This window comes from Perognathus longimembris, chromosome 13 (genome assembly GCF_023159225.1).
Source record: "Perognathus longimembris pacificus isolate PPM17 chromosome 13, ASM2315922v1, whole genome shotgun sequence".
Lineage (NCBI taxonomy): Eukaryota > Metazoa > Chordata > Mammalia > Rodentia > Heteromyidae > Perognathus > Perognathus longimembris.
The window spans coordinates 61100605-61117299 of NC_063173.1; the positions used below are offsets into that span (position 1 = coordinate 61100605).

General features: G+C 65.9%; 1 protein-coding gene across 1 annotated transcript in view; it reads right to left on the reverse strand.

The window, feature by feature from the left end:
• Positions 1-16695, reverse strand: part of Shank2 (SH3 and multiple ankyrin repeat domains 2) — a 221363-nt gene that overhangs the window by 21767 nt on the left and 182901 nt on the right. The window contains 2 exon segments of the mRNA XM_048359764.1: positions 1558-1638; positions 2140-2275. Coding sequence (XP_048215721.1) covers positions 1558-1638; positions 2140-2275 — 217 coding nt within the window.

The window sequence follows — 16695 nt, forward strand, 5'->3', positions numbered from 1 at the left end:
AGCGCACGGGGCCTTTGGCGGGGACAAGCACAGCCACATGCTCAGCTCAGACCCTATTTCCAGGGCAGGCCCTCTGGGGGCCCCGTGGACCCTGCATCCTGGAGCCAGCATGGGGCAGGTGGTGGGGGTCCAGGAAGGCCAGCTTTGGGGCAGATTGCTCCCCGCAGCAGGCTGAGCCTTCACCACCACAGCTCACCACAGGTGTGCCCCTCCTGGGCTCCCAGCCCAGCCGTGGCCCCCCACGACCCCTAGGGCTTCCCAGCTCAGGGAGGAAGTACCGACAGGCCAGGGGTTCACAGACAGAAGCCAAGCAGACGGGACAGAGGGGGACGGGGAGGGGAGGGCTCCAGGGCAGACCCTTGGGCGGGACCCTGAGATTGGGAGAAGACACAAGGCTCACACAATGGTCACAGAGGGGTCTCTTCTACTGAGGAGCGGTGGGCAGGAGGACTGGAGACACACACCGGGCTCCCTTACCCTTCTTCTTCCGCACTGAGGCTTGCAAACAGAAAGGGGAGCTGTGAGAGCCACGGACAGATGGACAGACGGACAGGACGGCAGAGCCCACCCAGCTCACATCTGGGACCTCGCTCCACCCCTCCCCTGTTCACACCTGGGTCCTCATTCTGCTCCCCCACTCACACCTGGGACCTCGCTCCGCCCCCCTCCTGCTCACACCTGAGACCTCGCTCTGACCTCTCCCCCCTTCTCACCTGAGTCCTCACTCTGTCCCCCCCCCACACACACCTGGGACCTCCCCCAGTGGCCCCTAGGCCCCTGCAGAGCCAGCGCATGCAGCTCCTCTTGGAGTGGACACGGGGCCTGTCCACTGCCTGCTCATGTACACCAGGGAACCCCGGGGGGCTGTTTGGAAGGATCCGATGTGGCTCACAGGCAGAGCACAGGGCCTCAGGCCACAGCCCAGCAATGGGTGGAGGCACGGCCAGGAAGGAGGGCGAAGGGCGTTAGACCCCCTCCATGGAGGGGGAGTGGCGCGATCTACTGTCTTCCAGGCAGGCTGGCACCCGTGGGTGAGCAGGGCCGTCAGGAGGCGCTGGGCTCCCCACCTGGGCCTGCCTGCCCTCAGCCTGCTTCCTTCCGCTTGCCCTTCTGGGGTGTCCCTGGAAAGACTCCCCACATGGCCTGCTCCAGCGTTGCCTTCTTTAACGGAGTCGCCCGGCCCCGCAGCGGGCGCCCCTCACCCCACAGGCGCGCGGAAACCTGGCGCGTGGAACCGCTGTGTCCCGGGGGGGGGGGGCAGCTTGTGCAGGCCCCCCAGGCCAAGCTGAGGCAGGGTCAGGGGGTGCCCTGGACAGCAGGGAGCTGCTGGAGGGACCCCAGGGAGCTGCTTACCTTTATCCACTGGTGAGAGGCCCAAAAATTCAAAATAAAACAATGTTAGATGAGCAGGAATGAGCGAGCACCCGCGAGGCTCCGCGTGGGGCCCAAGCATGCAGCAGGCAGGAGGGGGCCCCCGAGTCACTGCAGGGGCCAAGCAGGCAGCACAAAGCCAGGCGTGGGGGGCGTGGGGGGTGAGGGGCGGCTGGCGGCGCTTACCGAGCTCCTCCAGCTCCGCGGTCATGGACTTTGAGCGCAGGGTGAGGGCCGTGGTGGGCGCCCGCTTTGGAGGAGGGGGAGCTTGATGGGCAGACAGAGGCTGGCGTGAGAACCAGGGCAAGGCCCTGCATCCCGGCCCTCCGCCCTCTCAGCTTGGGGGGCAGTGGGGAGGGCAGACATTGCTCCGCGCCCTGCATGGGGGTAGGGTGGGGCGGCCGGGCACTGGCCGGGGAGGAGGTCGCAGCGCCGGGCCATGGGCGTGGTGTCCAGGCGGGGCGAGCAGGGCGTGGGCCTCACTTTTGCTAATGCGGGCTTCAGGGAAGGCCCGGGGTGGCTGCCCTGGGGTCCGGAGACCTGGGGAGCCCCACCGCTGCCTTTCTGGGCTGCAGGCCCTCTCCCAGGCCCAGGCCCCGGGGGCCTCCATGGAGTCACTCGGGAGAAGGCGCTAAGCCCTCCACCTCTGCCCTGCCCTGGGGTGCCCTGCGCAGCGAGGTGGCCCTGGCGACAAGCTCCTGGGCCTCCTGGAGGGGCGCCCGCCCCAGGACCCCTGCATGGCCAGGAGGGCCGCTGGCGGGACCGCACCTTTCTTCCTGGCGGTGTCATCGGGGTCCAGACTCCGGGTCACCGTGACGACCTTGAGGACCAGGTGGTTGCCCCCCTGGCGGATCATGGTCACCACCTGCCTGTGACCCACCTTGACCACGTTCTCGCTGTTGACCTGTAGGCAGATGGGGAGACGCCTCAGTGACCAGCGCTGGAGCACGCGGGGGGGGGGGGGGCTGGGGGGGTCTCCACTAGGGAGGTGGAGGCACCTGGGGGCACATGGACATGGGGGCGTCTGGGGGTTCTCCACTAGGGAGGTGGAGGCGCCTGGGAGCACATGGGGGCGTCTGGGGGTTCTCCACTAGGGAGGGGGAGGTGCCTGGGAGCACATGGGGGGTCTGGGGTTCTCCACTAGGGAGGTGGAGGCGCCTGGGAGCACATGGGGGCGTCTGGGGGTTCTCCACTAGGGAGGGGGAGGCACCTGGGAGCGACCAGCCCCAGTGCCCCCATGGCTGTAGCAGTTGCTTCTCTGTAGGAGCGGGGGTCCCACAGCCCTCACCTTCCACCTGCGCCCCCCCCCCCACAGTGCTCTGTAGCCAGTGCTGCAGCTGTGGGCAGGCAGAGCCACAACCCTGTGTTCTCCAGTTCTCTCCGTGAGAGCCCCGAGATTTCCAGGGGCTGCACTCACAGTGAGACACACGCCGCCCTTCCTTGTTTGCTGTGTGGTTTGGAAGCGCATGTCAGGCTGACCCAGCCCCGTCCCAGCACCTTCTCCTGTGAGGAGCCCTGTGACGAGCCAGGAGGGCAGCGCCCTGGGACAGTGGGGTGCTGCCTCCAGGTGAGCCCGGCCCTGTGGCAAGGCAGGCGTGGCCGGAAGGAGCCCGTGATCATGCCTGCTCGGGAGGCTGAGCTAGGAGAATTGGGGTTTGAAGCCAGCACAGGCAGGAAAGCCCATGAGACTTATCTCCAATTTGGCACCCCCCAAAAAGGCCGGAAGTGGAGCTGTGGCTCAAGTGCTAGAGCGCTAACCTTGACTAGAAAAAGATCAGGGACAGTGTCCAGGCCCTGAGTGCAAGCTTCAGGATTATCACAGGTATGGAGGGGCACACGCATGCGCTCTCTCTCTCTCTCTCTCTCTCTCTCTCTCTCTCTCTCTCTCTCTCTCCAGGGGATACCACAGCAGAGGCAGGGCTGGGCCTCAACCCCAAAGCCGCAGTCCCCTTGCTGAATGCGCAGCTCCGGTCTCCCCAGAGGGAGGCCGCCGCAGAGGTGGCCGTGTGCACCACAGTGGGTGTGCGATGAGCCCCACGGGCTGCGGTGGACGCGCCGGCCTCTCGGGCAACAGGCTCATTGGGCGCCCCCCCCCCCCGGCCACGGGGCAGGGGCAGGAGCCGTGGGCGGCAGCGTGGGGTCGCGTCATGCCAGCCCACTCGCCGCCGCTTCAGCATGGCCCACCCAGAGCCTCTCCAGACAGCCCAGGCCACCTCAGAGGGGCCGCTCGGCCCCCGGGAGGCGGGGGAGGCCATGGAGCCCGGCCGTCTCTCTAACCTGGGCCCCCTGCTCAGCAGCGTTCACTGCCCACCCCAGCCCTGGAGCCAGAGCCGCTGGAGACGAGCTCTGCCGCGCACGGCGGCCTTGGGCCCGGCCTGCCCCAGCGCGGGGATGGAGGGCTGCACCCCCGACCCCCCCGCCCCGCAGCGGGGAGCAGGCCCTCGGGATGCCTCGTCCAGCCCGCCCGGCGAGTCCTGGGTCTTTAGGTGCCAGCAGGGTGGGACCGTGTGCGGAGCGGCCAGGCGTGCTCACGGCAAGGGCAGCACTCCAGTCATGTGACTCAGCCAGGTCCTGTGGACCTGGCCTGGCAGGGGGAGCTCACGCCACCGCGGAGCACCCAGAGCTCGGGCCCTGTGCTGGCGGGCTCCGCCGGGGAGCGCGGGGCGGCAGGCATCCAGCCAGCACAGGGTGGAGGCGGCTGGGCACCCCATCTGTCACCCACCGTGAGTTCCATCAGACCACAGATGCCTGTCTCCCAGATAGCGAGTGTGACATGGCCGCTGGGTAAGCGGACCCCTCGTTCAGCACGGCCAGTGGCCAGTAAAATGGTCCCTAAGTGTCCCAGGGCCTGACGCGGGCTGTCCTGGAGACAGGCCCCTGAGGAGCAGAGGCTGTGGGTTTCCCAGGAGTGAGGGGCCCGCAGCGATGCCCGCAGGGTGCCGTGTGGCTTTCCCTGCCCCTCCCCCCACGGGCCGCACGCCTGCGAGCGCCCGTCCTTTCCCCAAGGGGATGGGCTTGGGGCGTTGAACAAGGCTTTCTGCAGCAGCACCACTCATGTCACCCCCAAGGCCTCCTGCAGCTTCCCTCCCCTGCCCCCCACTCCAGAGGCTCATGGATGTGCACCTTACGCGCCCCAGGTCGCAGTGACGAGCGCGTCAGCACTGACCCCTTTGCTGCGGGGTGGTGTTTGACGTTCACCACGCGTGCAAGCACAGCAGCGCTTCAGGCTTCACCGCCACAGCCCAGGCCCCAGAGCAAGGGGTGGGGGGGCACGAGGGTTGGGCAGGAAGCCCCGCCCCACAGCCTGCGCCTGGCTTCACCGTGTGTTTCCTACAGGCTGGCAACACCCTGGAGGCCATCATGGATGCCCTCACCTGAGAACCACTAGCAAGCTCTTTCCCCAACTCTCTTCTTTGTGCTGGTGCTGGGTCTCGAACCCAGGGCCCGGGTGCTGTCACTCCAGGCTGGTGCTCCACCACTTGAGCCGCAGCTTCATTTCTGGATGTTTCAGTGGTTAATTGGAGAAGAGTCTCACACTTGACTGCCCTGGGCTGGCTTTGAACCTCAATCTTCAGCTCTCAGCCTGGTGTGTAGCTGGGATTACTGGTGGGAGCCACCGCGCCTGGCCCTTCCCTGCTTCCCAACACGGCTGTCCTCCGCTACATTTATATCAGCATTTTAACTAGCCCAACACTCAGGATTCCAGCCTCCCTTTACAGTATCATTAAACTATATCGTTTACTGTGATGACTTTGTCTTTTCCTGACATTTTTCCTCTGGAGCAAAATTAATTTTTTTATTGGTTTAATTTTTTATGTACTTAACAGTAATTCAAATCCAAACAGTTCTCTAATTATGTAAATCTCTTCAAAATCCTCAACTCCATTAGGTATTTTAATGTCTTTTTTTCCTGAAGAAACGTCTCCCACAGTCTTGTGGCTTGCTCAATATGGAAGTGTTTTTTGTTTTTTCAGCTTGCACTATGTTTGACAGTGGCTTTCCTTTAACAGTAGACACTTTGGCTGGGTATAAAAATCAAGGTTGGAGGGTAAGCTCAAGTAAGCTTCTAGTACTAATTCCTCTGCAAGTAACAACAGAGTCTGAACAAAACACGGTTCGCACCCTCAAACCCCAGTGAGAGCCTCTGCAAAGGCTCTGGAGACTTCAGACGGGGTTCGCATAAGCACCCCGCCTTGGACTCACCCACGTTCATCACAGAAAACTCGCGAAGTCAGGGTGGCCACAGCCGCCCGGTTCTGGGGTGCCGTGCACTGTGCACACCGCCCTGGGTGCTCAGGTGCATGCCTGGCAGAATCTACAGGGGGGGACCACGCAGTGTCCGGGAGGGAAGGCTAATGCACACACGTGTGAGTGGGAGCTGCTGCCATGACAGGGCACACGGACTTGGCCATGTGACTCTAATCTTGGGGAGAAGGCAGCAGAAGGCAGAGGCGCCACCCCAGCACTCAGAGCCCCCAGGACACAAGCCCCCCAACCCACAGATGGCCTGGACAGAGAACTTAGAACAGCTACTGTAACAGTACTTAGGTAAAGGAAACACCGGCAATGAAATAACTAAACGAAAATAGTAGAACTAAGAAATACAACATCTGAAAATGTAAAGCTGCAGTGGATGAGCCTGAGGACAGCCAGCGACATACACGGGGCCCACCCGACCCGAGGAGGATGGGGAGGAAGAGGGAGGAGGGGGAAGAGGGGGAGGGGGAGGGGGAGGAGAGGAAGAAGAAAGGGAAGCTTTCCAGATGCCAGCAGTCTTCGGGATGCATCTGGCGACACAGAAAGGGTTAATGTAATGCTATCTAGGATTTCAGGAGCGAAATGGGTCACTGAAAGTACTCGGGAAAACCAGCAACCATGGGCCCCAGATTCCCCCCACTTAGTTGTGAAATAAATTCACAGACCCAAGAAGCTCAGTAAGTATGAAACAAGATAGAAAAGCATGGGGAGGCACATTTTGGTCAGTTTTCTGAAATCCAGAATCAAGGCAGAAATTTTAAAGCCACCATGGAAGAAAAACTCAACTTTCCACCTCAGTGACAATTACTGAAAAGTGGACAGGAAAGAGGCAGACGTGTTGTCTGTACACATCAAACAAAGTGACCGAGAGGTTGAGAGTAAACAAACGGAGAAGGCCCTGGGTGAAGCGACTGTACTGCTATCAACAACACCGCCTTCAACCAACACAAGAATGGTTTGCTAGTTCCAGCACCACTCGGAGCACCAATGCCTGGGCGTGGGCCTGGCATGGCGGCTGCGCCTCTCACACCTGCCAGCGGGATTTGACGGGCACCAGATTTTATTTTTATTTTTTTAAATCAGGTCCAAGACCTGAGCTCGAACTCAGTACCTGATGCTTTGGTTCCTTGACTGGTTCTCTACCAATTGAGCCACGCCTCCAATCCCCACCAGGTTTCCTTTTATAAGAGGTGACAGGTTCTAAAGTTACCCAGTGCTAATGGTATACAACCGGATTATACCTTTTAGAAGGTCCATTCGTAGACTCTGTGAATTACATGTCAATGAAATTGTCACTCAAGGAAATGTACTCTCCGTGAGGAGGGACACTTCCTAACGGTGAAAGCTTACAGTTCACAAGCAGGGAGGGGCAATCGCACACACAGAGGCATCTACTCACAGGGCCCTGATAGGATGACGCCAAGTGGGCAGAATTAAAGAGAGAGGGGCAGCTCCTCACACAGAGGAGGGAGTTTAATACCCTGCTCAGGCCGACAGCGTGTGGACGAACCCAGAAAGACCCATGAGGCTGGCGGAACCTGGAGGGTGCTGCTGCTTTGTGGTTGGCCCCAGGGGTCCTGGCCAATGCTGCTGTTCCACTGCTGTGCCTGCGGCTCTGACGGGGCAGCCGTGTTTGGGCCTCCGGGGCCTCGTGGGTAGCCGTGCCCTCTGCCCCTGGGCGGGTCCTGCTCCGTCCGGTTTCCTCAGCCCCTACACAGTTCCCTCTTCCCCATCTCCAGGGCCTGGCTTTACCCACGGCCCTCCTTCTGGAATGGCCTTCTCGTTTCCTTCGCGTTCCCCTTTGATTTTACATAATCATCTCTGTTTTATCTTCTAGTCCATCTATCAAAATACTCACATCTGCTCTAATATTTTTAATTTCCAGAACTCTTATTTTGTTCTCTGAATGTTCTTTTCTAAAGGAGCATTTTGTTCTCACTTCAAGGCGGCAGCGTCTTCTTTGATCTCATCAGGCATATTAATAATATATTTTCTCCATCTCATTCTCCGCGCGCAGTGTTTGCTCCCATCTCCTGTGCTGTGTTTGCTTTGGGCTTCGTCTTTTATGCTCGTTCTCTCGTCACATGCTGGGGACTCTTGCGAGGCAGCTCATAAACAGGACTGGCCTCCGAGACGCTGACTGCTGCTCAGCCTGCTAGCTCATGAACACTAACGAACCAACTCTCACAAAGTTTGTGTGGAAAGGTAAAAGACCCAGCATAGCCAACGCAGCCCTGACAGAGGGCAAAGGGAGCCGAGACCGCGCGACCTCGAGACTTACACTGAAGTTACAGCGAGCAAGACGGCGGGGCCCCGGCAAGGGCCGGACGGGCAGGTCCACGGAACAAACGCGTCAGGAAGCCCACCCACAGGAGTCTGGCGGGCTGATCTTTGACAAGGGCAAAGGCAATTCACTGGGGAAAGGGTGGACAGTTGGACGCTCACGTGCACAAGGTGAAGCGGGCGTTAGACCTTGCATTAACCCCCAGGGCGTCCCAGCCACAAACCCCTGGAAGACGGTGCAGGAGAAAAGCCCAGATGGAAGAACAGATGGACAGGTTGGACCATCCATTTAAAAGCGCATGTTGTGCAAAATAGACCGTTAAAGACACCGAAGACAAGAATCGTTGCAAACGTTCAGTTCAGCAAACAGGAAGCAGCGCGGGAGGCGGCGGCGGCGGGAGGTCGGCGAGGCTGCGCTAGACGCGTTTCCAGCCGCGGCAACCGGGCGGACTTGGCGGCTCAGGCCTGGGGCGCAGCTCTGGGAGCAGAGGCAGGAGGTTCACAGCTCCTGCACACCCCTCCGCGTGGTGACTGCCTCTGCGGAGGCCGCGCGTGATTCCTGTAACGGCGGACGCCGCGGAAAGGCGAAACCGCAGAGAGTGAGGACCATCGACGCGGCACAGCGAGCTTTAGGCAGGTTTGGGGGTTTGGTGCCAGCACCGGGGGCCTTGCACTCCTGCGGGGCTGGAGTCACACCTCCACTTCTGGCGTTTTGTTACGTGCCCGGGGTTGGCTTTGAACTGAGATTCTCACACCTGAGTCTCCTGAGTAGCTAGGATTTAGGCGTGAGCCGCGGTGCCAGGCCCTGAACCCCCGCCTGCCATGTTCCTGGCTCTCTGGATTGGGCTGTGGTCTCCACTGGAGTTCGGGCGGCCGGGGGCTCAGTTCTTCGACTTCACATCTCTGTTCCGAGACTGTGGGAATCACTAAGCACTAAGCACTCCATCACCTGCTTATCGTTTAGCCTGTCACTCACAAGTGCCGCCACGGACAAGGTACCACTGCCAACAGATGAGGGTTTCTCCGCCGTTGGGGTGACACAGACCGTCGCTGGAAACGGTTTGTGCTTGTTAGTGCCCGCAACTTAATTTGTAGTCACGCTCACTGACACGACTTTCTTTTTGGAGTTTCAGAGATTTAAAAAAGCCTTCACCGCTCGACCAGTACACGAGAAACCTCCGCAGCTGCAAAACGTACAAAGCTCCTATTCAGAAAAGTCTAGTCTAACTTCTTACCCCCCTCCTCCTCACCCAGAGCAACAGTGAAGTTCAAAATTCAGCCCGCCGGGCTGGGCTCGGGCGGCTCTCACCAGTGCGCTCAGCCGCTCAGGAGGCGGGGATCTGGGGGCCAATTAAGGGGGGCTGGGACCCAAGTGGTAGAGCTCCGGCCTGGAGCAAGAAAAAAAAGCTCAAGGTCAGCACCCAGGCCCTGAGTTCAAGTCCCAGGCCCGGGCACACCAAAACCATCAGACATACCCTTCCGTTCAAAGGAAGAAGTGAGCAAATGTTGCGTGTGGGTGTGCGTGTGTGCAGCTCTTGTGAGCACGTGTGCCCCCGGGAAGGCAGCCTGCCGTCTCCCCCCTCCTTGCCTTTCCCACGTAACAACACATCCTGGAGACGCCCCACGGGAGGACGCGTGACTGGGGGGCTGGCCGGCTCCCGGGCGGGGCTCAGTGCGCTTACATGCGCTGTCAACACAAACAGCGGGAAGGAAGAGCCAGGGCCCCGCGCTCTCCCCCCGGGTGTCGGGGAACATTGGCCTGCGTGGGTGCCAGGGGCTCCACCAGCTCCTCGCCCAGCCTTCCCACCAGAGCCCAGTCCCGGGCCGGCCGCCCTCCGGGGGCAGGGTGTGGGGGAAGGGCCCGGGGGAGGGTGGCTTGGACGTGTGCGGGGCTGGTGTTGGACGGAGGCCCGGGTCACCTGGTTCCTTCGGGCCAGCAGGGAAGGACACGCTGGGTCAGGCCGGGTCGGCCTCTGTGGACTCACAAACCCCAGATGGCCATGGGGTGACCTTGCCCGAGGAGGAGCCGGGCACCGGCCTTGCCGGCCGCCGCCTGGGGTCTCGGGCAGCCCCGGCTCAGGGCTCTGCCTCTGTACACCTCTGCCTTCTGTCCACCGTGGCCCCGAAGGGCCCCCCAGGACTGGAGGCCTCTCCAGGCCCTGCTCCTGGGAGCCCAGCACGACCCGAGACCCCTCCTGGGGTCGCCGACCAGACATCTGCCAGCGCGAGGCCGCCTGCTGGGATTTGAACTCAGGGCCTCGCGCGTGCTCGCTCAGCCATCTGAGCCGCACCCGCGTCCCCGGCTCTGCGTCTGACGAGGCTCCCACGCTCGCACAGGCCCCTGGGCGGGTGTCCCCAGGCACTGGAGCTCCGGCAAGCAGAGACACCCAGCAGGCCGGGATGGGCGGAGGAGGTGCCTGGGGCCTGACCCACCCAGAAGGACCGCCCCCCCCACTGCCCCCGGCGCATGCGGACACCCGGCAGAACCCCAGGTCCACGCGAACCTGCGCTGTGTGCGGGCGGGCGGTTCACCCGGGCCCTCGTGGGCCAGATGGAGGAGCCCCAACTCCCCAGACCCAGCGGCTCCTTCGTCCGCCCCCGCCCCTTGCTCAGACCCCATGGAAGCCTGGTCTCCAGTCCACCCCCGGCACAACCTCGAAGCCCGGGCGGAGGTCCGCGCCCCTCGCTGTTCCTCCCCTGTCGACCGTCGAGTCCGTGCGCCTCACTCTCCTAACGCCCCCCACGCGGGCAGCCGCGCGCACTGCCCATGGGGAGGGGCCCCAGAGTCCCCGCAGCACCCGGCCCTCAAGGTCAAGCGCCAAGGACAAAGCCCATGGAGTGGAGGCGGGGGGGGGGGGGGGGGGCGGACCCGCCTCTCAGCAGCCCGTGGCATCTCAGTCACGGAACGCAAGTGGGTGCGGACCCCCAGCCCAGGAGCTCAGGAACGCGAGTGGGTGCGGAGGGGACAGCGGGGCCGCCCGCGCTCTCCTGGCGCCCACCCCGGAGCCCTCCGCACGGCCCGTGCAGGTTCCAGCTCCACCTGGAAGGTCCTGGAAGGCCTCTGTTCCCAAGGGGCCTCGTGGGCGCTGCGGATGCCACACAGGGGCCCGGGCGCTTCCGCCACACCTGCCCCTGGCGCCGCTCTGCACGGCCTCCCCCTGCCAGGCCCAGCGCCTTCGGGCCCCGCACACTCGTGGGCTCCGGCCGGGCCCCGGAGCAGACAGCACGCGGCCGCCTTGGGCGTCCCCCAGGGGGGCTCCTCCACCCGTCCACGCGTCATCTCTTTTTCTCAGCAGAGTACTATTCCACAGCATGGACTCCACAAGCACGTGGGCCAGCTCCCCGCATCTCTGAAGGGAGCCCAGGGCCCCCCTGTTGGGTGACGCCACGGGCAGAGACACCTGGCCAGCATCGCCAAGGGCGCAGGTGACCCAGGCCAGCCAGGCACCCGCCCTGCTGTCCGGGCTGTCACTCGGGCCTGGCGACCACGGCGGGGCGGGGGGGGGGGGGGGTCACAGATCAGCAATTCTCTTCCTGCAACTGTAGCCACTGCGCCTCCACAGTCAGGTGATCCCCGAAACCCAACCGCGGCCTTCTGCTCTGCCCCCTCTGTCCGTGCCCAGCAGGCTGGGGTCGCGGAGACCGTACCCCCAGCCAAGGGGAGCCCCCGGGGCCACTTCCGCCTTCCCCCATGACCCTCCCGCCCACCCTCCCTCCATCGCGCGCCCACCCGCTGCCCATCCGCCTGGCCTGGCCTCCATCTGCCCAGCACCCGCCCTTCTGCCCATGGCCCTGGCGACCGCTCATCCCCTGCTCAGGGCATGGCGCCAGCGGCTGGGGGCCTGTGTCACGCCGCCCCCCGCCCCCAGCGGGCTCCCCGGAGCCACGCCGCCCCCCGCGGGCTCCCCAGGGCCACGCCGCCCCCCCGCCCCCCCGGGCTCCCCGGCGCCACGCCGCCCCCCCGGGCTCCCCGGCGCCACGCCGCCCCCCCGGGCTCCCCGGCGCCACGCCGCCCCCCCGGGCTCCCCGGCGCCACGCGGGCCGCACGGATGGGCCCCGGCCCCGCCTGCACCCTCCTCAGCGCCCCAGGGCCGGCCTGGCACCCAGCGACCCCCGGGCCCTCGCCCCGCTCCGGGAGGCCGGAAGTGCGGCAGCTGCGCGCGGCGGGCGGGCCGGGCTCGTCGTGCTTCTCGTTAAAGTTGAGTCTGTTGGACTCGGCGGAGCATGAGGCTCGGTCTAAAATAAGCCGCGGCTGCGTCAGTGTGTGGGCTGGCTCCGGGGGGCCGGCTCCCCAGCAGGCGGGGGGGGGGGGCGGCCTGGGCACTGCGACGCACCCGGGGGCTAAGCAAGCACTGCCCCCCGCGATCCTGAGGACCCCGAGCCTGGGTCTGGACCCCGACGGCCAGAGGCAAGGGCATGAGGGGGAGGGCCAACGCGCGGGGTCCCTCGTCCCATGAGCCCCTGGGTGTGCACCTGCTGGGCTGTTGAGGGCGGCCGGGGTCAGGAGCCCGCTGCCGGAGGGAGCAGAGGCGGGGCGGGGGGGGGGGAGCCCAGCCTGCCACCGCCCCTTGCACTTGCGTGGAGAGGCCCTGCGTGAGGGTCCCCCGCCGCTGCCTGCCCGCGAGGAATGCGTGCCGAGTGACTGCAGGTGACCCTCAAGTTAGCCAGGGCCACGGCGTCCCTGCTACGGTTTTGGGCAAATCCTCCCGTGGAAGGGAACAGGAGGTGAGGCCATTAGAGTGGGGCCCAGTGGGAGGGGAGGGAGGGAGGGGAGGGCATTGGGGTGGGGCCCAGTGGGAGGGAGGGAGGGAGGGAGGGCATTGGGGTGGGCCCAGTGGGAAGGAGGGAGGTCATTGGGGTGGGCCCAGTGGGAGGGAGGGAGGGAGGGAGGTCATTGGGGTGGGACCCAGTGGGAGGGAGGGGAGGGCATTGGGGTGGGCCCAGTGGGAGGGAGGGAGGTCATTGGGTGGGGCCCAGTGGGAGGGAGGGAGGGAGGTCATTGGGGTGGGCCCAGTGGGAGGGAGGGAGGGAGGTCATTGGGGTGGGGCCCAGTGGGAGGGAGGGAGGGAGGTCATTGGGGTGGGCCCAGTGAGAGGGAGGGAGGTCATTGGGTGGGGCCCAGTGGGAGGGAGGGAGGTCATTGGGTGGGCCCAGTGGGAGGGAGGGAGGGAGGTCATTGGGGTGGGGCCCAGTGGGAGGGAGGGAGGGAGGTCATTGGGGTGGGCCCAGTGGGAGGGAGGGAGGAAGGTCATTGGGGTGGGGCCAGTGGGAGGGAGGGAGGGAGGTCATTGGGGTGGGGCCCAGTGGGAGGGAGGAGGTCATGGGGTGGGGCCCAGTGGGAGGGAGGGAGGGAGGTCATGGGGTGGGGCCCAGTGGGAGGGAGGGAGGGAGGTCATTGGGGTGGGGCCCAGTGGGAGGGAGGGAGGGAGGTCATTGGGGTGGGCCTAGTGGGAGGGAGGGAGGGAGGTCATGGGGTGGGGCCCAGTGGGAGGGAAGGAGGTTCAAAGCCAGCCCAGGCCAATAAGTCCATGTGACTCTTGTCTCCAACTAGCCACCGCAAGTTGGAAGTAGGGCTGTGGCTCAAGCGAGAGCCCAGCTCTGAGTTCAAGCCCCAGGACTGGCACAGCATTTTTTTAAAAAGGAGCAGTGGGCCTTGGCTCATCGCACCCTTGGCCTCCAGCTCCAGCGGCGGCGGCTTCTCCTCCACACGGGGCAGGGCGGCGCCATGGCCGTCGGGAGCGGGGTGGGGGCAGGGCCGGCTGGGAGGCCCCCATGCCGCGCGGGGAAGGGCAGGGCCGCGCGGGGAAGGGCAGGCCCGGGCGGGGAAGGGCAGGGCGGCGTGGGGGAAGGGCAGGGCGGCGCGGGGAAGGGCAGGGCGGCGCGGGGAAGGGCAGGGCGGCGCGGGGGAAGGGCAGGGCCGCGCGGGGAAGGGCAGGGCGGCGCGGGGAAGGGCAGGGCCGTGCGGGGAAGGGCAGGGCGGCGCGGGGAAGGGCAGGGCCGCGCGGGGAAGGGCAGGGCCCGCGTGGGGAAGGGCAGGGCCGCGCGGGGAAGGGCAGGGCCGCGCGGGGAAGGGCAGGGCCGCCCGGGGAAGGGCAGGGCGGCCCGGGGAAGGGCAGGGCCTGCGTGGGGAAGGGCAGGGCCGCGTGGGGGGAAGGGCAGGGGCCGCGCGGGGGAAGGGCAGGGCCGCGCGGGGAAGGGCAGGGCCGCGCGGGGAAGGGCAGGGCCGCGCGGGGAAGGGCAGGGCGGCGCGGGGAAGGGCAGCGCGGCGCGGGGAAGGGCAGGGCCGCGCGGGGAAGGGCAGGGCGGCGCGGGGAAGGGCAGCGCGGCGCGGGGAAGGGCAGCGCCGCGCGGGGAAGGGCAGGGCCCGCGTGCGGCCAGGAGCCCGGGCCCCAGCCTGCCGAGCGCCGCTCCGCGCTGCCCCCGGGGGATTCGGACGCCCCGCCGGTCCCCGCAAGCGCCCCGGGCCCGGGCGCACACCAAAGGCCGCGACCCCGCGACCCCGGCGGCGTTCGGTTCGTGCTCCTGAAGAGCGGCCTATGGATTCGGTGCCTCTGAATTGCTTGGGCCGCCATGAAGCGACGCGGGCGTCCCTGGCCCTGAGCGCCGACGCCACGGCCCTGGCCGCGTGACCGGCGCCTGCTGCGGGTGGTGGGCGGGCAGCACCCACGGCGCCAGCTCACCACCCGCGGGCGGACTGAGGTCCCAGGGGACAGCGGCCGGGTGCCGGGTTCGATTCCATCACACTGCCTGGCACGGCCCTTGAAAACTCCAGCACAGTTGGTTTCTGGAATCTTCCAGGCACGTTTTCTGACCATGGCTGACCACGGTGGGGTCTGGGTGTGCGAGGCTACTTAAGGAGGCCAACGCCTCCCCGAGGCCCGGGGCGCCCCGCCGCCTTGGCCTGGGAGAGGGGCAGGGAGCAGCCACGGGGCCTTCTAGAACCTTCCCCATGCAGGCCACAGGCCACACTCCCAGGCCACCGGCTCTGCCTCAAGCAGCAGGCCGGGGTCAGCTCGGAGGATCTGGGCCGGGGACACGGACGCGTGCGCTGTGGCCAGTGGGTTCCACGCACCGGTGTCACCTGGGTCCCATCTCCTGCCAGGGGCAGGGCCCAGCGGGGAGGGAACCCCCCACCCCCCGCCCGGCCCGGCCCGGCCCGGCTGGCCACCTCCACAGTGCCTCGGCCTCCCACTGACAGGAAGCGGAAGTCGCGGGGCCCTGCCTGCCCCTGGGGACCCGTGTAGCTATCCCGTCTCCATGGCTGGGTGCCACCATGGCTGCCCGTGGGCTGGTGGGGCCTTAAGAAGGGACTCGTACATAGCGCAGCCCGGCTTTGAACTCACGAGCCTCCCTCCCAGGACGATCAGCCTCTCCTGATGCCTCCAGGGAATGGAGACCGTGGTCCTGCACTGCACGCCCCGCTTGCGTTCTGTGTGCGCGTGCGCGCGTGCCAGTCCCGGGGCTTGAACCTAGGCCTTGGGCGCTGTCCCTGAGCTATTCCGACTCAAGGCCGGCGCTCCACCGCTTGAGCCTCAGCTCCACTCGGGGCTTCTTCTGCGATGCACTGGAGATGAGCTCTCGGGAACTGCAAGCCGCGGCCCGGCCAGCTTGCACCGAAGCGTCCAACCCCCAACTCCAAAGGGCCCGGGCGCCTCCGAGCTCCTCCCAGAGCCAGGGCGGTGGCGGCACGCTTGCGGCCTGGGGGACGTCCCCGGTCCTTTCCCATCCCCCTCCCTCGTCAGATGACCAAGCCCAGAAGAGCAGCGCTCACCGCCGGGCGGCCCCGGGGGGGGGCATCTCCCGCACGGCCCCGGGCCCCCGTGCAGCGGTGGGGTGGGGTGCCCGCGTCCTGCCAGGCCCCGTGCCCTGGACGGCTGCCGGGGCCTCTCGGCACCCCCCCACGCCTCCGCCCTGCTGTGGAGACCGCCCTGCGGCCCCCGGCCCCCCCGGCCCGCGTCTCCCCTCTCAGTCATGGCCACCTCTGGAGGCCGCGCCCGGGGCTGACAGAGCCGCCGCCGCCCCTGCTCAGGCCCGGCCCCAGGCAGCTCTGCCACCGGACTCCCCGATGCGCCCCTGCTTCCGGAGTCCCTCCAGCAGGACCGGGGGCTCGGCTCCGAGGGTGCCCGGGGCCCCCGGATCTGCCCTCCCCTGGGCGAGGGGGGCTGGGTGAGCTCACACACACAGCCCCGGAGTCAGGACGCCGCGTCGCTCCCGCCCGCTCCGCCACAGCAAGTGACTTACCGCGTGCTTCAGCCTCAACAACCGAGGACGAATCCTCCAGGGAGCGGCGCCTGCTCCCCAGGGATCAGACACCTCGCTCCCAAGCTCTGGGCCCGGAGGCTTCCGTCTGGGAGGCCCCTTGTCACCACCCACCCAGGACAGTCTGGTGGGGCCAGCCCAGGACAAGCCATAGCCTGGGCTAGGCCACCAGCCAGGGACAAGCCACCAGCCTGCGACAGCCACCAGCCCGGGACAAGCCACCAGCCTGCGACAGCCACCAGCCCGGGACAAGCCACCAGCCTGCGACAGCCACCAGCCCGGGACAGCCACCAGCCTGCGACAGCCACCAGCCAGGGACAAGCCACCAGCCTGCGACAGCCACCAGCCTAGGACAAGACACCAGCCTGTGACAGCCACCAGCCTGTGACAGCCACCAGCCCGGGACAAGCCACCAGCCCGGGACAAGACACCAGCCTGTGACAGCCACCAGCCTGGGACAAGCCACCAGCCGGGACAAGCCACCAGCCTGTGACAGCCACCAGCCTGGGACAAGCCACCAGCCGG